Below are 19,223 nucleotides of genomic sequence, written 5' to 3' on the forward strand. Positions count from 1 at the left end.
CGCCTGGCCGCTTTTCTCCCCATTTCTTTCAGTACCATCACTCCTCCCTCAGTCTCCCACACCGACCCTTTCCATTGCTCACCCCCATCGCTCTGTCCTCGTTCGACTCGGAAAAAGAATGAGTAAAAAAAAATGAAAGGGAGAAAAAAATCACCTCTAGGCGAGAGTCACTCACTGGGGTCCATGCAGACTCCATGTTTTATTTAGATGTTTTATTTAGATTATCAGTGAGAGTGAATGAATGAATGTTGCGTAATAAAGAAAAATGGGTATCTTGATTCGAAATGCGACTTAAAAAAAAAATTATTAACAGATATTGTTCTACGTGGGTAGAGTGTTGAATAAAAGAAACTGTCAATTTTCTCATGAAGTCGGGTAGAATAGTATCCCATTTTGCACCCAGGTAATTTCAACATTGTAAATCTTGGTCGTCAATGACAAGGACTATTTTCAATATTCGGGTGCGAGGGACAAAAATAGACGGACTCTGTGACAGGTGTGGGAGGGTAGGACTTAATGGCCTGTCGGCAATGATAACAACACCAATATCGTTGTAAAGCGTTTATCGAGGTATAATGACATCATTAGGGAACAGTTGCCCCACCTAGGGGCTCTGATGAATACAGGTGCCACTAGGAGAGATAATCTTATTGCCGCAATTTATCTGCAATTTTTTTTTGCCATCGTTTACCTAGGGGTTACTCTAGTTTTTTTTCGGCTTTAGTCATTCCAATCCCGAACCAAATCCATAAAACAATTTCTTGTACAATGCAAGATCCATAAAATTATTACGTCACTGATTCTGCGGTAAAACTAATGGATACGATGAAATCTATGAGATTACGTTCAGAGAAATAATCCACTCAAGTAAAATGAAAAGAGAAGTTTACACTTTGAAATTGAAATTTTTGCATTTTCTAAAATTTCTGCTATCGATGGACATGATCAATAATTGCACTACCAGCACAACAGGTGGCGACGCGTCGTTTATCTTTCTCACCAGTGAATACTAACCCCAGGGTTCTATAAGTCTGACCTCATGTGGAGATTAATTTGTGCCTTAAACTAATGAGTAAGGAAAATATAAAGCTTTGGTAACGCTTAGCTATGCTAAATAATTAAGCGACCATATTTTTGCAGGGGTACAGGTCGTCCCAGGACTGATCGAACTACTTTTTCGAGCGGTCAGGTGAAGCGATCTACCCCAATCAATTATCATTAAAATGGTTCTCATTTTATTTTATAATAAAATCTAATGATTCTAGAATTGTAAGAAGGTTTTTCCATTAGAGACTGACTCATAACTCCATTTTTTCCCATTTGTTTAATATGTCTGCTACGGAAATTTTTTCTACATGTCCAATGGGGATATGTTCACGAGTGCATTGCCCTTCGAATATTGTTTTTCGTTGCAATTAAAATTCTCCCTTTGTCCTGCAAAAACAGTGGCATAAGGGAAAAAAACATTGTGAACACATTGGAGACATTGTTTTAACCGACCTTCAGAGAGACCATTCTGGCTTCGGGGCACAGAGCGTTTAGTGTTAGTAATAATGTATGCATCCAGAGTTTTACCCCAGACTTTCGTAAAAGAGCACTTTGCGCAACCCAACCGTCTTTTTTTTATTCTTATCGCTCGTGAGAGAGAAAGTTATTACGGAAGTGAATTATTGCACACGGGGTCTTTTATGCTCTCTCGCTCTATCTCCCTTCAAAGGATTAAACGCGGGATTTTTTTCATGTATTATGCACTGATATAATGATCCGTCGACTCACAGAATTGGAGGAATTTTTTTTCTGTTCCTATTGTTTTTTTGCACTTCTTTGTAATCTTGGCTGAGAGAAAGAAGGTGAATTGTGGTGGATGGGGATAGTATTTTGCTCCACAGCTGGATTTTATTGATTATTTTTCCCACCCAAATTTCAGCCAATAGAATTGCACCATTTGTTGATATTTTGTATAGCCTACCTCGAATATCAGCGATAATTTTTTGAATATTTTGGTAAACAAACGACACTTAACCAAATAAACCTCTTTTCATGTCATGGCACAATTCTCTTGGCCGAAATTTGGATAGGAAAAATAATCCCCTGAATACCACTCGAGCTTCAAAATTATAGAATATTTCCCTCTAGGTTCCCTGCATACAAATGAAGTCGTCAAGTTTTTCAGGAAAAATCACTCGTGCTTCGCACTCGTGATTTTTTAGCCTGAAAAACTTGACTCCTTCATTTGTTTGCAACGAATCTATCGGGAAATATTCGATAATTTTGAACCACTTGTGGTATTATATGTGAATATTTGATGTCGGTGTCGGTGTAAATATGAGTAAAAATTACTTGATAGTTTCATCAAATTTCTCGCCACAATATTCGCGTGGTTATTTAAACCTGTGTACTTTAAAATTAGTTAATCTGTGATTTGCATATTTATAGTTTTACTCAGTTCTGTTGTGGACATTTATGATTGACACGGAGACAAATGCAATCCCCTCACATGGAGTTCATAATGAAGTGTCAATGGAAAATGTATACAAGGGAAATGTTTAAAATTATGAATTAGTATGCGTTCAATACGATGATCTAACATACATATGAATTCTAAGAGGAATTCCTGGGTTTTTGGAGCCTTCTATTCAGTAACACAATTTTAAAATAATTGAAACCTCGACACCAAAAGGTTTGACGAGCGATAAATTACATCATCAAAGATAAGTTCCACCACTTCCTTATAAGTCTCAGACCGCATAAAAAATTGATTATTCCGTCGTGAATGAAGTAATAGAATTCTTTATCAAATAGTGAAGAAGCCACCGCACGTTTCTTTCATCGATATTTATAAGTCATTACGCATCAATCGCCAAACATTGTTAAATTACGACTAATGAGACAGAGATAGGCAATTTGCCTTCAATTGCATTTGTTACAATGACATCCCCTGTTTAAGGTGGAAGTATATTAAAACAAGAAAACAAAAGCCCCTGGAATACAATCCACATGGTATGAATCGCGTGCAAGAGAGGTCAGGTATTATTGCGTAACTATATAAAACTTGTGAAGCAAGAGAGGTCAGTGAGGAAAAGACAAGTCTCAGTTAGTTCTGAGGTGTTCGTTCCCACGGTTTACCTACGTCCGGCAGGTATATTACGTTCCTCCGGTTCAGGTACTGAGGATATGTACGTCCGGTAAATGGGATGATAAACTTTATCAAACGCTCACAATCTCAAGGAATTGGTTTCATTTCAAGATTTTTGTCTGGAATTTGTTAATTTTAATTGACTGATGGTAGACATTTGGGAGAAGCGAATATTGAAGTAGGGCCCATTTTATATGAATGAAAAATATTTCAAGATTGAACATTGGGTTTTTTCATAATGGGTTTAATAGCAGTGCCTTAAAACGGAAATGTTCTCAGAATTTCAGCGATCAGTTGCCTTTCACTTTCTCATGATTTTTTCATTTTTCTAAATTGACGATTGTTAGCACTCCAATTATCAGTGAGAGGTTGACTGAGTTGGAGCAATTGTCCAGTGAATGCGATGATTAGCTTTATAAATAGCCTCACTATCTCAGAGAATAATTTTTATTTTGTGATAATTCTTTTCATTCATTAATTTTACTAATCTGTTGGTGCCATTAGATAGGAGACTAAGATGATAAAATTCCTCAATACTAGCGTGGAATCCATTTTACCCTGTGACTAAAAATGAACTTATTCTCGGTGCTTTGATGGTCAGGTGCCTTTCACTTTCCCATTACTTTTTCATTTTTCGAAATTGGCAATTACTAATAATCCTATTATTTCCGAGAACTTGAAGTTGCCGGTGCAATTGTCCCCATGTAATTACGCAACTTTCTCAACTTCAAAGGATTCAATAATTCATTTCCACATGAATGAGAGGGAATGGTCAGTGAGCCATGTCTATGGCAGTTGCCGTTCACGTACGAAAACTATCCTGGGAAGGGAGAAGAGAGCCCCCTCGGGTCGATAGACAGTATCCGAGACAGTACGGTCTCACCTTTATCCTCCTCTTTCGTCTCGATACAGATATTTCGACTGAGTGAAGAAGCTGGAGACCATCTTATCCATCCAATCCCACCAATGAAAGTAGCCGGATGAAGGAGAAAATGAGGTTTAATCAATAAAAGACAAATAACTGCGAAAACCCCAATGTCCGGAAGACCGTCCAACGAAAATGAAATCATCTCCCCCTGAATGGCCAGGAGAATTTCCGATGGAAGTCTGCTTGTGTGCCTGCATCCTTCCAATATAGTTCTTCATTTTCTTTGTACTTCAGTACCTTTTAAAGTTTTGGATCCAACTACACTGCACCATTCACTCGGTGAATGAATACATTACTTTCTGATGATGCTGAGGTGATGACAAAATGGTCACTCCAATGACTACACCCGGAGACGGGTTGTTAATTCTGTAGGTTTCAGTTGTGCACATTTTCAAGGGACACTGATTATTGTTCAATCATCTTTTTCAATAATCTCAGCAGCTGAAATTTCTCACGCCACTGGCAATCAGAACCCTTCTCACAATCTAGTCACCGACCCCACAAGAAATAATTATTTTCCCCACACGTTCCACCTGTCCAACTGCTGAAAGTGTCAGGTGAGCTCATCACTAGCCGTGATCTCCTCACACCGCCCTTGAACACTCCACCATAAACAACTTTCATTCCGCTAACGGTATCGCCGTCAGGTTTATGTTATCTCTCCAAAAAACAACCGTGTTTTCAAAAGACAATTGCCACCTCGGGTCAACAGAGATGACTCATGGTTAAACAAACCGAGGTAAGCCACTTCTCTACTTTCTGCAACAAACCCGATGATTCATCGCGCACCACCGATGACGAGGAATCTGGGACAATAAAAAAAAAGCCGTTGTGCAAAACACGAAAACGTGACAAAGTAGAATGAAAGGGAGAGAGTTGGGCTTGAACGTGACACCTCGGGGAGCCTTACGACTTATGGAGATTAGATTTCGATAGCCTTCGGATTATCGTTACGCGTATCGAATTGGCGCTTTAATGAACGCGAAATGCAATAATACCTGTTTTTTATACTTATATGTTCATCTGTTTTTTGGCCTTGAATTGTATAATGCTGTTCTATATTTACGGTAATTGTATTTACATGGCGAACGTTAAAGTTGGGAATACGGGCGGGATTCGGTTTTTTGTGACTGGTTAGAAAATTAGAAAGCGAGAAAATGTAACTGTCAGTGAATTCCACCTGTCGAGAGGTGGTTCGACAACCGTTTGAGATGAGAAATCAAGCTGCGGAGACGAGAAAACCTAGATTTAATGAGCATTTTCATTTAATTAATTTCAGGCGATGAATTTCCCAGAACCGAAAAGTTCTGGATTTTTTAATAAAATTAATTTCGGTTCAGCGACTTTTTATGGGAAAGATGAAGAGCGGAGATTCAATCGCATTATTTTCATCAACTTCAGTTAACAAGTTTGAGGATAATCTTGTTTGTTCAGTCGTCAGTTTCATTTTCCCGAGAGTTACCAAGTTACTTGGTTTTCTTAAGTCCGGTGAGAGAATACCATATATTTTTCAAGATTAGGAGATTGTCTTTTGTTTCAATCAAGATAGACAAACAATATTTCTATCTTCATATGGGTAAGAGGAGCAGAAAAATTTGAAGCGAGGAAAATATTGTTATGTTTCGGTTAGAAATGCGAATGGAAACATAATCTTGTCCAGATCTGTAGAGATCTGTTTCATGAGGGCCGAGAAACATGTACTCCGGAATCGGGTAGATCTTTATTGCGTAAGGGATACACGAGGACAAAGCATCAATTCTAATGAGGAATATAATCGGGTAAATCTGTAGGGGATTTTTCGAAGGGTCGAATCTAATGGGTACTATGATTTATGATCTAGGATAGGCAATAATTATGATTTTTTTTTTACGATAGAAATACTCAAATGCTCTCCAGTGATAGATTCAAATGCATCATTTTCTTCCACCAAAATCTCAATCCAGTAATTTATCCGAATATTCTCTCCACCCCTTTCCTTATCTCTCACTCCACCAACGGTATCAACTTTGGGAAAATATTTTCCAACTTCTCGTCCTTCAAACTCACCTTATCTCAAATATACTCACCATAGTGGAGCGATCATGAGGGGATGATCCTAGGGGTGGAATGGAGAGCGAAACGTTGACATTCCCCTAATGCTCTCATACCCCCCCGTTATTTCTCACACCCCGCATCACCATCCCCAGCATGCGCCTGCCCCAACCCGCCAGATATGAGTCTCTTTTTTTCTCTCTTCCTTTCATATTTTTCCCTCATGATCCCCTTGGCGATTGATCTGTACAACCCTCCTCCAACCCATTACCTCCCCCTTTGCCCCTTACTCCCGTTTCATCCCGCTCCACTAGTCCATTGGATGCATCTCTCATCCCGGAAATATATTCCAGTGCTTTTGCAAGCTCACGTACAGTTGAAGAATTCATATTTTAATGCATCCCATGTTTTTATGTAGCAAATAAATCAATATTAATTTTTTTTCACAAATTAATATTAATTTATTTGTTTTTGGTGCGCAGCCAGAGGACTAGTTGATGATTTTTTTTTTTTGGAAATGGCGGATTTTCAGGTATTGATGGTAGATTAGAAAAATGATTAATTAAAATAAATAGAGGAAAAGGTCGTAAAACTAGTTGAGTATAAAATTTTTATTTCAAGTTGCAAATGTGCACGTTTCACTACCCCCACCCCTAAAAAGTATATCTCACGGCTTCTGTACTCCACAAACTCAGCAAGAGCTGTATTTTACCGTGCATAGGTTTTATGAGCGCTCGGCAACAGCCAGCAACAGAGCGAAAACAGCCGCGAGGCAGGGGCTGTGTAGAATTTTCATGCCCGTCGGACCGAGGGCTTTTCTACCCACTCTACCCCCTACTCCCTTCACCCTACTGTCATCTCCACCCCTCGTGCGTCGTCTGCACCTGCATCGGTGCGCACCATGCGACCAGCGCTAGGGAAAAACCATTGCCCTCCAACAACAGAAAAAAATATATATAACACGTGTGTATATAAATGGAGGGGATGAAATTGAAAAAAAAAAATGTTCGCATGTGCCAGTGTCTCAATTAAGGGATTAAATTCTACTGGGAATGAGTTGGATAATTGATGGGACATGCTGTAAAATGGTGGCGAAAGTTTCATTTTTATGGAATCAATGGTTTTTTTTTTTTTTATTTTCATTCTTCTAATGGAGAAATTTTATACACATTCATGTGTAGAAATGTAATTTGTTTTTTAGTGTCAATGGGAGTGACACTATTGGAGAGTAATTTAGACAAATGACAAAATAATTTTTTTGTGATACGTCATGCGTTTTTCTGGTCTGCTGATTTAAATATTTTTGCTTTCGAGGGGTGTAAATCACTAGGTGCTTTAGTTTCCCGAATTATATTTCCAACTTGTATTTTTAGGGTGAATCAAAATTAGGATTCTCAATGTCTCGGTGAAATAAATGGGGTGGAAAGGCTTATTTATATCCCTCTGGCATCGCAAGTTTTACCGGAGATTTTCAATGGAGACCCTGGGTAACTAGTCCCCCGCTGGCTGTTTTCAAAGATTTTACTGCTCTCTGACCATTTCGTGGATTTATCTCGAGAGGAAGTGTAAGAAAACTGGGGAGGTAAATCTAACACCCCAAGATTGATTTTTCACGTAGAAAGTCGTATACAAGACGCACAAACCCCTCCCAATAAGTTATTTCCCCCAACGAAATGTTATCAGAATCATGTCAGAGTCATATGCAAATGGCATCAGAAATATTTGGAGAACCCAACGGCCAAATTCTTCCAAATCTCACGATCTATTGCAGCCAAACCCCTCCAATCGTACGATTCTTCAACAATTTTCCTCATTTTCTTCAATAGAAAGCCCTGAATTGCTCCCCCAGCAGTTATCCTCGGGCTTTTTCCTACTCTCAAACCTCTACCTCAATTCAATCCGAAAAACGAGAGAACCCCATACAATATTCATTCATAAAAAATCCCTTTCGGTTCAACCCAACGACAAATCATAAATAATAATCCCTTGGTTGAAAGGCCTGGGACATTTCAGCTCTAAAACTCGATATGGCGAACCTTTTACTTCCACTCTTCGTGTAAATTCGCGCGTATAAATGGAAAATCAATTTCAATGAATAAAACGGAAAATTTATCATGAAAAAGTTTACGTGACGACCCATTTTATCCAATTAATGAGTACCACATCAACGGAAAAAAATTAACTACTTGATAAAATTCCCCGAAAGCCTAGCATCATTAGCAATGAGTAATTAACGTTTGTCCGCTGCTCATATTAATAATCTCTCGGAACATTCGAGTAATTGAACTATCAACATATACTTATCATATCTCGGTAAAAGTCTCTGAAGATCTCCAATGATGTTGGTAAGGATGTACTCCATCATGTCGATACAGCCAAGTCTTCCACTGGTCCACGAGTGATGACGCCCAAGATGCCAAGTCTAATCATCACCGAGTGTTGATTCCTTAACACAAAAAGAAGGGGTGAATATATGGCAAAAAGTAACGGAACAAACGTGGAATCATCAGTGAGGCTGGTCGACCTTGTCCACCGATACACTTGGCCAACAATCCTGGAATACTGGAACATGGCCTCTCAGTGTATGAACACATCTTCTAGGACTCGTTTCTCGAATGAAGAAAAAGGAAGTTGCAAATTCATGATGTTGCATACAGTGAGGGATGAAACCAAGATGTTCTGTAACTGCATCATGAATTACGTGGTTGGCTGCGCGTATAAATGCGGTTAATGGCAGAACCGTAAGATGAGTGCATGCACTACAAAGCATTGCTCTGTTATTTGTCGGCATTGACATTAGGTTCCAACTAAGTTGGAGAATAGACAATGAATCATTACGAAATCATTTTTCTGACTCTTCCTGGATGCTCGTTAGAGATATTCTAATAAACATTAATGTTGAAAATTCCATCGATAAATTTCGGATTTATCGAATGTGCCTCTCACCAATAATATTTGATTGATACTTTTCAAGAAAACCAATAATATCAGTACCCCCCTAAACTTTTTGCATGATTAAAATCATCGACAAATACTCTCACCGTTTTCCATTCTCCGAATCACCCCATAATTTATCGCCTCAATTTTTCTCAACCTCAGGAAACTTTCCCCGCATTTTTCCTTTAAAAAAATGATCTCCACCTTGGAGACATATTTTCTCACACCTGGAGGCACAACAGACGCATAAAAATGTTAAGATTTTTCCGATTGTGCTGCAGCAGATGCTGAGACCTATCAAATGTACACAGCTTTCCTCTCTGTCTTGTATCCCCTCAGAGCCGACCTAAATCTTTACGATCGCAACGTCCCATAGGTAACGTGTTTTGATATCATATTAACTTTTCTTTTTATTTTCTTTTTGTACTCTTACCTCGACTTCTGCATCTTCCATTGTTCCTCGACAATTCTCATTTCATCCCATCATGAAATTGCATCTTCTTGATGAGTTCAAAGATGAAGAGAAGCTCCAGACATGATTCATTTTCTTAAATTTAGAGGTTCTTTAGTATGGGATTGTACGTTGAGATGAGCAGGGATAATTATTATGTGGTACTTAGGGGTGACCGCTGGAAATAATGAATGGAGTCAACGCAGACTTCAAGATATACCTTTGTGGGCAATACTGCATTACTGTACTTCACTCATTAATCAGTGATCGGTTTCTACAGATTGATTTCTTCTTGATTTCCTACCTTTATTTCCATATCTTCGATTCAATCCCTCTGATGACTTCAGAGTTGATGAGAAGTCTCAGAAATGATCGATTATCGTAAATTTGGCAGAACATTCGTATTGGAGTGCACGCTGAGGGAGAATGGGAATAATTGAATTAATCCGCGAGATGAAGATCCCAGATGGATATTTTCACCGACGGTTCGTCGGCCACGCTCGTGAATACTCGGTGATGATCGGTTTAAGTTGCTCCAGACGCTACATTGCCTTATGCCAACGTCAGTTGACGACCAGCCTGGACCGAGTGAACGTATATCCGGAGGATTAATCTGTTGTGATCGAGAGGATCCGTTACGCGTGGTGTCGAGTGTGACAGTTGGGATTATGTGGATCTAGGTGGTGGCGGTTACTGTGGGCTTTATGAGGGTTATCAGTTTTTGTGGTTCTGGTAATTTGTTTTGCGGTGTTATTGACCTTGGAGGCGGGGATTTTAAAATGTCCCTCGGGGATGGGTAGGTATTGGAGTGGAACGGAATTGAAGGATTCTTCGTCGAATACTGTTGTTGTTGTTGTTGTTGAGAGGTGTCGGATGTTTTCAAAGTTATAGGAGAATTAATTTTGCCATTTTTCATTGGTTTTTTTTTCTTCAAGACATCAATGTGTTGATGGCGAATTTCCTTTTTTTTGGCTTACAACACTAATCAAGATCGAGAATCATAAATTTCACTCCATTGAATGAATTTTGGCATCGGAAAAAGAAAATTGAAATGTTTTCTTAAATCTCTGTAGAAGTTTCTCATTCTTATTCCGATCCTCGAAGTCTTCCCATTCATAAGAAAATTCCTACAGACGACTACAATTAGCTCAGTCATCGTGTATTCATCAATCATTCTCTAATCAATAAAAAAAATTTAAAAGGTTCTTTAAAAAGGATGGCTTTCTCTCATCTCATTGAATTAATCAAATATTCCAAGAACAGAGTGAATTAATTCCACTAGGAGCTTTCAGCATCCGTAAAAATGAAACAAAAAGCATCGTCCATGAAATTGAATAAAGTATCGTGAGAAAATCCCAAGTGTTTGTTATATTCCATATCCGTTTTCACTCTGATACCGGCAATGGGACAAAAATAAATATGTAAAATTCGGTCGGTCGCTGGGATGGGGATGATGGAGAGGGAGTAGGGAGGGAGGAAAATCCTTTATCACTACTCTGTGTACACATGTGGAAACCTGTGTATTTCACCACATGAATTTTGAATAATTCAATGTGATCTAGTGCCTGCGGCTAACTTAACCAGTCTCGTTGTAACACGAATCTACAATTCGTGATTCTTCATTGGTGATTTCAAATATTTGCAGAAGTGATTGGGCTAACTCGTTTACATCTGCACCACTGATTTTTATTCAAATTTTCGAGTAAATACAGGTTTTCAACAGAATTGAATTTAAAATTGAAATTTTATATTTGGGATCAGTGGGGAGAGGGACTAGAATTATAAATGTGGAGGTTAACTGGAGATGGGAACGGGGAGAGCCGATGATGGAGTGGTTTTCCATTGATTGCGGATTCCTATAAGTTTTGGATAATCATTGCGGGTGATTTTATGGCCCGAATGGAGGGCAGCTTTATAGTGATTACCATCGGAATTTCACATTTTCAATAAGCCTTTGATCATCCATATTGTCATTCAAATGTGATTCGTATTTTTTTTCGATTCTGTTAATATGAATTCATTTTCCGTGTTCCAGCGTCATTTTTATTGAATTCTTCAAAATGTTTGAAAATTTCTTTGTGACATGTTATGAAACAATTCGAACGCTTCCGCAAGTGGAAAAAATTCAACTTGAGACATCCTCATTTCCAAAACATTTCACGTGATTCAAATCGATGATGAATCATTGTATCCTGTTACTAATCCCCGTGATAATGGCAAGAACCATTAACTTCGTCCATATTGTTTGCCATTTGCAAATGTTATCCGCTTCTCAAGCTCACATTTTCGCAAAACGAAACAGTTAATTCCAAACTGCTAATAAAAAACCAATCCTTCCACTATGCCAAGTTGCACCGTACCCACTAATAGCCAACAATGCCGTTCCCAAGACCATTGAAACGAAAAAAAAAAAATTCCGAGCAATCACAGCAAAGAATTCATGTTTTGTCCATTGCCATTTGATAAAAAACTAGTGATAATTATCACGCACAGTTTTCCCCTCCCTCCCACTATCATTATACCGCGGGAGAGGTGTCCTTCAAAAAGCGAGAGAAAAAAAAATCATTTCTACTTTTGTCGTCCACGTTCCGAGCATGTTACCCGTCAACACTGTTAATTAAGAGAATTTTACTGGTTACCCGAAGAAGGCAGGGTCCAGGTTCGTGCACACTTGTTCTCTCGCTGAGAATCATAAACGAGTGTATGTTGAAGAAATGACCGGTATACCGCGTGTCTTGTATCCACCTTGCCTCAGTTGGGGGGTATTTTATCGGGAGAAGGTAGTAGTCTAGCTGGACTTTTACTGTTAGAAACACACGGCGTCAGGTTTGCTCCGGCTTGTTTATGCCCCCTCCAGGCATATCTTCTTTTTGTCACATACACTTTTTCTTTGCTATTCTATCATCTTTATATTTGTTTCATATACGTGCTTTGGCATTCGGAATGAGGATGCTTGGTACTTTAGTATCTTTCTTGGTGAAAGTGAAATTCAATAAATTTCATTGAAAATGTTATTGGAATTTGAATATGAACAGGGAATTAATCCTTAGATTGGACTCTGTCATGTCAGTGCGTGGCTAATAGCGTCTTTGAAAGGATTATATAGGCCGGAGAGTTTGAAAAATGAGACGGCTTGATGCTGACGTGATTTCATTATGAATGATTGGAAGTGAAAACGGTTGGCTTTGAAGTTGGGAACATTTTTCGGATCAGAACGTTGGTTTTTTTATAATGTTGAAATTATGGGTAATAGTAATTATAGAATTATGACAGAATGCCATGGGTCATCAACGATGTAGAGTTGAATTCAATATCGTTACGTAGGATATTACAGAGATTGTCTCACGATATTCTGAAGAATGAAAAGTTTCTGATGAAAGTGAGTGGATGGAGTCACTTGAATTCGCTTTATTAGTTTTCATGGTATCCAACAAAGAAGATTTCGATAATTCTAAAATGAATCATTTATCTACAAAAAGGTGGGATTTTCTAAACAATTGTCAATGTCATTCGGACGATATGTTGGGAGAAAACCTGAAGGAGTTACCGATAAAGAGCACTATAAAGTAGTCCATGACTTTCTATTGGTTACTTTGATAACTATCACATAAAATTTTGAACAGGAGCTATTGTTTTTTTTTAACTTTCGAAATTATCTCTATGATCCTCATAATTCATCATTACTCCTCGACAACATAAATTTCTAATGTCAATGCCGAATAACAAGAGAGGAACATTTTCTACCACCCACATGCCGTCCAACTTATCGTAAAGTATTTCATAAATGAAAAATTGCATAAATAGCATTTCTCCACCACAACTGAATTCCTCTTTGTGATGGGTTACAATAGACTGACTGCGTAAAAATCTCATTATACAATGAGCTATTGCAAGACACCCTGATAATCATTATGATTATAAATTCAACTCATCGATGGACATTTCAAAATGGTGAATAACTCCAACAATCAAAGTAATAATAGTTAATCGGGAGACGTGAATGTTTCGAGTTGGTGAGGATGGAGATGAGACTGGACGAGGATGAAAGTGCAATAGGTGATGGTATCAGTAATGGTATATTTGAACCATTGAGTGATTCCTGTGGCGAAAGCGACATGGAGGGCCTCGATTTCTCCCTCTTCGAGCCACAACAGACTGACACCGATTATTGCAGGGATATTAGACGTGTGTACACTGGTGCACTTGACCTTTTCATTAATTGCGGTAAGAACCAAAGAAATTCCAAAATTACAACAACACGAAACAAGTGCAAAATTGCACTCGTCACAACAAAACCATTATATATTCGCCTATAAATTTGCCGTTTACTGTCTAACCGCTACAATAATAGGACAATATAAACCCTGACCAAAATTTTCATGATTTTGCTGTGAGAAGACAAATGAATCGATTGTATCAATGAAATTGTACGTAAATCATGATTGAAATGTAGATGAAGATTCGTCAAATAATCAATTTGCCCACAACGTCTGATGAATAGAGTCTTAAATCGGAGATGTGTGGGGATAGTGGTAGGATTGAATTGACAAACCTGAAAATCATTACGAACCATTTGTCAACGATGACTCAGGACTACTATAATCTTATTCATGGAATGATGACAACTCTTTGTGAACCTGTCGAAGTTAAAATTACAGTATACTATATCCTTCGGCCTCCTTTCTCGCGTCATTACCTACTTTCTGATCAACTTGTTTTTTTTTTATTCGTCGTAAACAAGGTGCACATGTGCAAGGCATAGTTTTCACTGTGCCACACGAATTGGAATGGCGTGTGGGAATAGACTAGTGGATAAGATCGATCGGGAAGAGTTTCCGTGTCAGGCTGGGGGAAAAGGAAGGGACGCAGCAATCGAAACACTTATTTTGAATGGCTTGAATTTACATACTTGTTCAGGAAGGAAATCTAAGGTTATATTCAATGTTGCTCTATCCTGGGGAAGTTATTCTTCAATGAGAAAATTTATAATCCAGTGAACAATGATATAATTAGTCAGGATTAGGAATAATAATATTTTATATACAACATAATGAATTTGTATCGAGGTTATCCATTTCCGCTCAAGTAAAATATTAAATACATTAATCAATCGCACCCCTAATATTATCGCCTAAACTTAGAACAATAATTGTCTTTATCAGATTGTCCCGTTCATATCGACTCCATCAAGCCTCTTGCATATTAGCATATACTGAATCTTCGGTTTCTACTACCACCAGTCCAATGACCTTATGTGGCCGAGTTTTAGATACACCAATATACCTCCACCCCGTCTGAATAAAATATACTTCTCCCAATATCACAGGCCAACGTGTCTCACTGTAGGTGCAAATTACTACCGACGGGTTTTCAATATGTGGACTGAATTTCATGTTTCTGATTAAATATTTATTTCCTTTGGATTGAAATTTAATTTGTGTGGGACGAGCGGTTATTGCGTGAGACGTACTCAATTATTACAATTTGTTTGTCACTCCCGAATGAATTCAAATGTAGTATTTCAATTGCAGGTATTATTTTTTGGAGTATGATGGGGTTTAGTAGATTTCTCGCTAGGGTTTCCAATGTTACAGCTGTAATAAAGGAATATCGATATAGCCTTAATAAAATGGAATACAGCCTTTAGCATGTAAATTATATGCAAATAGTTCAGGGTCCTACTGATACATCCTTTATATTTGTATCTCCATCCGCAATATTACTCACAGTTTCATGTGCAACAGTTTTGCAGCTAACATGGAGCTTTTCATTTACAATAATTTACGACATTAATTGGTCCGTTTGCGAATATGGACAAAGGTAATAGCGTTGCCGCGGAAAATTGTTTGGATGAGGTATGGCGAGGAGGGGAGTGAGGGGGTCGTGGGTGGCTTTTCACCAGAGAATGAAGCTTTACGCCCGGAATTAATTATTCGGAATGAACGTTGCCCGGCGATGTCGAGACCATTAGCATCCGGAAATTGTCGAGGTAGGCTATGGTGGCCTCTCTCTCTCTCTCAAACGCCCCTTGTCTGCACCTCACCTGGTACAGCTCGATATGCTACCTACAACGAACAGTAGTTGTCGACACTCGAGAATACCCTCCCGAGAGATCTTTAACCCCTTGGGGGGACGAAAGCTGTTTACCGTAATCCGGAAAATAAAAAATTCGTTTAATACGGAAACACTTTCATAACGCGCAGAGTTGATGGAGAGGCAGATGAAGTTTGTTCCGTTGAAAAGCCATGAAAATTTTCGGGCCAGAGCACTGGTTATAAACTCTGTTTGGGCCATTGATTTTTCAGTTATGGCAAACTAAAATAGGGTAATATGCCGATTATTGGCAAATTGTTGACAAGCAATATTGATTTGCTATATACAATGATACGAACAACATTACAAGTGTCTGAGCCAATCAATTGCCGTTCCGCTACATGTAGTACCGATATTTCATGATATATTTGTACCAAACAAGAATTGAAACAAATTCCCTTTCACGGCCGGTTTATTTATCCAATGGATTATTTCATAATTAGTAGTAAATTTTTATCATGGATCTTGGCTGGTCACTTGGTATTTCAACCACGACCTTTCACTCTAGACCGCTTGTGGACATTAACACAGAATACCACTGTCTCTTATATTTATTGACACACATGTTCAATTTGACTTGATGGTTTTCTAATTAATTATATTTTTTTAAATGGTTGAACAGAGGCAGATTGTTGTGTTGGTGAGACCTCGGAGGAGGCCTGCTGGGAGCCCTGTTACTGCGTACTCCTTCAAGATGAACAGACTCTCACTGCATACAGAAGTGAGGACATGGCGGTAAGTTGTAATTTATTGCTGCATGAGACCGATAAGAAAATCATCTCTTTGGGGATAATTTTAGAAGAAAGTTAACAACTATCTTTCGCTTCATTCACGTTAGGAATCATTTAAATACCATTGTGCATGTTAATTGACCAATTTTTTAATGCACACAGCATGCACGCATTCTACTCTTGCTTTTTTAAAGCTATTACCACATTAATTGAACTTTCATTTCACTTGGGGATTATGCAGCTCTTTGCCGGCACTGGATGCTTCTTCAGGGGACATCACAAGGTTTGACTATTTTCAATTTTCACCTGCATCGAGAATTCCTCATTGCATGGAACTTTCACGCAATATGTTTCACGAAAAGTCAAGTGAATTTTGAAAATTATTCAATAATCCTATTTTGTCTTAGCTATAAGCCTCTTCATAGCTATTTCCCTGCTGGCAATGCCTCAAATTCAAATTCTTATCCCAAAGCTCATATTCCTACAGATGAATTATTTTAGTCCGGGGGTTATTCATAATAAGAGGTTAAAATCAAAACAACTTTCATCAATATCTCAATAGCCATTCCAGCCCAGTAATACTGATAAGAATAATCTTTCGTGCATCCCCATCAGCCTGAAGTCTTCCCAACCAAAAGTATGGATTCCATCTCTGTTTAAAATGTGAAGATCAAACACTCGTTTATATTTTCCATCAGCAAACTCAGACTTCCTCCACAAAAGTTAAAATAACAGGCTTCAATAAATCCATTAGTATCTGCCCCTCGGGACAAAAAAAGTTGGCTGTCTAAAACCACTTGGCTTGTATTCGTCTGAATGTGAAAAGAATTGAGATATTTTGATGGCTTGTTTGACATGCAGCAATGATTACTCCTGTCTGACACAAACCGAGATGTCTCTACACTCACTTTATACACTTTATACACTGTTGACGACGATCGCCCTTTGAGAGTTAATAGCCTTTTCGCTTAAATTCCTCGTCCAACGGCCATCATTCGCGTTACAGTTTTAATTAGTGACATCATCCCCCTCGAGTCAATTCAACGAATGCCAAATATTAAAGCAGATGAGATATGTTGTCAGCAGGATCTTTTTGCTGACGAACTAGCTGCTTTATTGTCTCCTCTTTCGGCCTCTTTAGCTTCATTATTACCATCCGCATGACATTCTGCCAACAAGTTGAACCCAACTCGGTCCATTTTCATTGTTGTTCAGAAATTGGAATCAAGTAAAATGTACTGTGTGCACTTTCAGATTGGAGATGCTATGTTCGTTGAATTGCCCCGGGTCAGATTGGACGGCGGTGCAAGAACATTTCGACAACACTGGGGATACGAGTCACGGCCTCATGTACCACCGCCTCCGCTCATTGAGGAGGACGAGGGAGGCATCGAACCGGAAACCGTCAGCCTGCGGGAGGCCAACACCGCTTCTCCAATAGGTCAGTTTCATTTATTTCGAGTGCTGAATTTTTATTTCTTACAATTGTCCGTGTGGGAGTTTGGCTGCACTGTTTGTTTGGCGCCTCGCAGTCGCTGATTTCACGTCGATTTTTGCCATTATCAAGAAATGATCCCGGGGAAAAATATTTCTACTGAAAAACTCTAATTATCAACTTATTTGCTCTATTGATCATGAAGTACTTTAGTCTTCCGTATCTTGAAAATTAAATGACTAATGTGATGGTCATGTTGAGTTTTTCAGTTCAAATTTTTCCGGTTATTAGATCAGGGAGTTTTCATCCAAATATACTGATCTCATCGATCAAATACCATTAGTCGATAAACTAGAATTAATTTTCATTAAATTATGCAAGCGATTAATTACTGCAATAGTAGATAACAAAAGTACATTCTCATCATTTGCAAACATTCTCGTAGGAAGTGCACTGTTCGCACATCAATTTTCGCGCTCGACAGCTTTAAAGCTCTGCAAATGTTCGATTGTTCATTTTCGAGCGGAGTAACTATAATAAGATATCATATTGGGTTCCCTCGTTCAATTTTTCTATCGAATGACAGCACTTAGCCAGAAATATCGTTGCATAAAGAAGTACCATTAGTCGGTAAAGCAGATAACTTTTATTCATACTTCGTGAGCGTTTTCTACTTGACCGTAGTCAGGCAATAAGACCAGGGAATCTTTATACCGGCTATGATAAGTAAAAATAATTTTCCCAACGCTCAAGTAAATTCAAATGAAATTAGTATGATGTGAAAAAAATTACTGAATGATGTCATACAGAAAGGAAGACACTTATCAAGCTCATAAACCGCATATCCTATGGGCATCAATTTCTGAAAATGCAGAACAATGAGAGCGATAATCCTACAGGGAAGAAGGTTTTGACTCTCGATGTTCAGTTAACCATAAGACAATTTACCAAACGCATCGAATGCACGAATCATTAACAGCCGTGCGCCCACGTTATTACTCACTTGCGATGAGACTCATTCATTCGATTGTATGATGAGGTAGTGGCATATCTCACTCCGGATATGTACGATAACTTTCGTACTTGATTCACAACTACTTTGGGGACATTATTTCAATAGCAGTGCATTCACATGTGTGTTCCGATGACGGTTTCATTCGGACGAGTTTCAACAGTGCCACAAGTGTTTTTTTTTCGGGGCTCTTGTGTTAATGAGTGAGGACAAAGTGTTTATTTAATTAGTGACACCAGGGTTTTTAGGAAAATGGGTCATAGGAGAGTGTGGAATAGTATTGTTAGGTGGAAGAGAAGTTTTGAGGGAGAGGATGAGTGGAATGACGAAGAGGGGGCGCGTGAGTTGTTTATGGCATTTTCTTCTCATTCTCATTAATATTATTTTTTTTTCAAAGGAAATATCCGGGTCAAAATCCTCGTTGTCTGAGTAGTTTTTACGGGAGAAAAACATTGTTTTGGAATGGAAG

General features: G+C 38.5%; 1 protein-coding gene and 1 non-coding gene across 17 annotated transcripts in view; both read left to right on the plus strand.

The window, feature by feature from the left end:
- The window catches only part of Raskol (raskol), a 68,736-nt gene that overhangs the window by 13,498 nt on the left and 36,015 nt on the right, over window positions 1-19,223 (plus strand). For 3 of the 16 annotated variants that reach the window (XM_064116435.1, XM_064116443.1, XM_064116434.1), the window contains 3 exons: window positions 16,199-16,311; window positions 16,549-16,590; window positions 17,562-17,748. In XM_064116435.1, the coding sequence (XP_063972505.1) occupies window positions 16,199-16,311; window positions 16,549-16,590; window positions 17,562-17,748 (342 nt within the window). Of the gene's footprint in view, window positions 1-9,900; window positions 10,280-12,901; window positions 13,708-16,198; window positions 16,312-16,548; window positions 16,591-17,561; window positions 17,749-18,687; window positions 19,095-19,223 lie in introns of those variants that run through there. The other 13 variants (XM_064116444.1, XM_064116437.1, XM_064116440.1 and 10 more) reach the window with 12 other exon arrangements.
- Window positions 1,056-1,206, plus strand: LOC135161056 (U12 minor spliceosomal RNA). Its single transcript, XR_010298687.1, has one exon. It is a non-coding gene; the product is annotated as a U12 minor spliceosomal RNA (small nuclear RNA).

Source organism: Diachasmimorpha longicaudata, chromosome 3 (assembly GCF_034640455.1).
Source record: "Diachasmimorpha longicaudata isolate KC_UGA_2023 chromosome 3, iyDiaLong2, whole genome shotgun sequence".
Taxonomy (NCBI): Eukaryota; Metazoa; Arthropoda; class Insecta; order Hymenoptera; family Braconidae; genus Diachasmimorpha; species Diachasmimorpha longicaudata.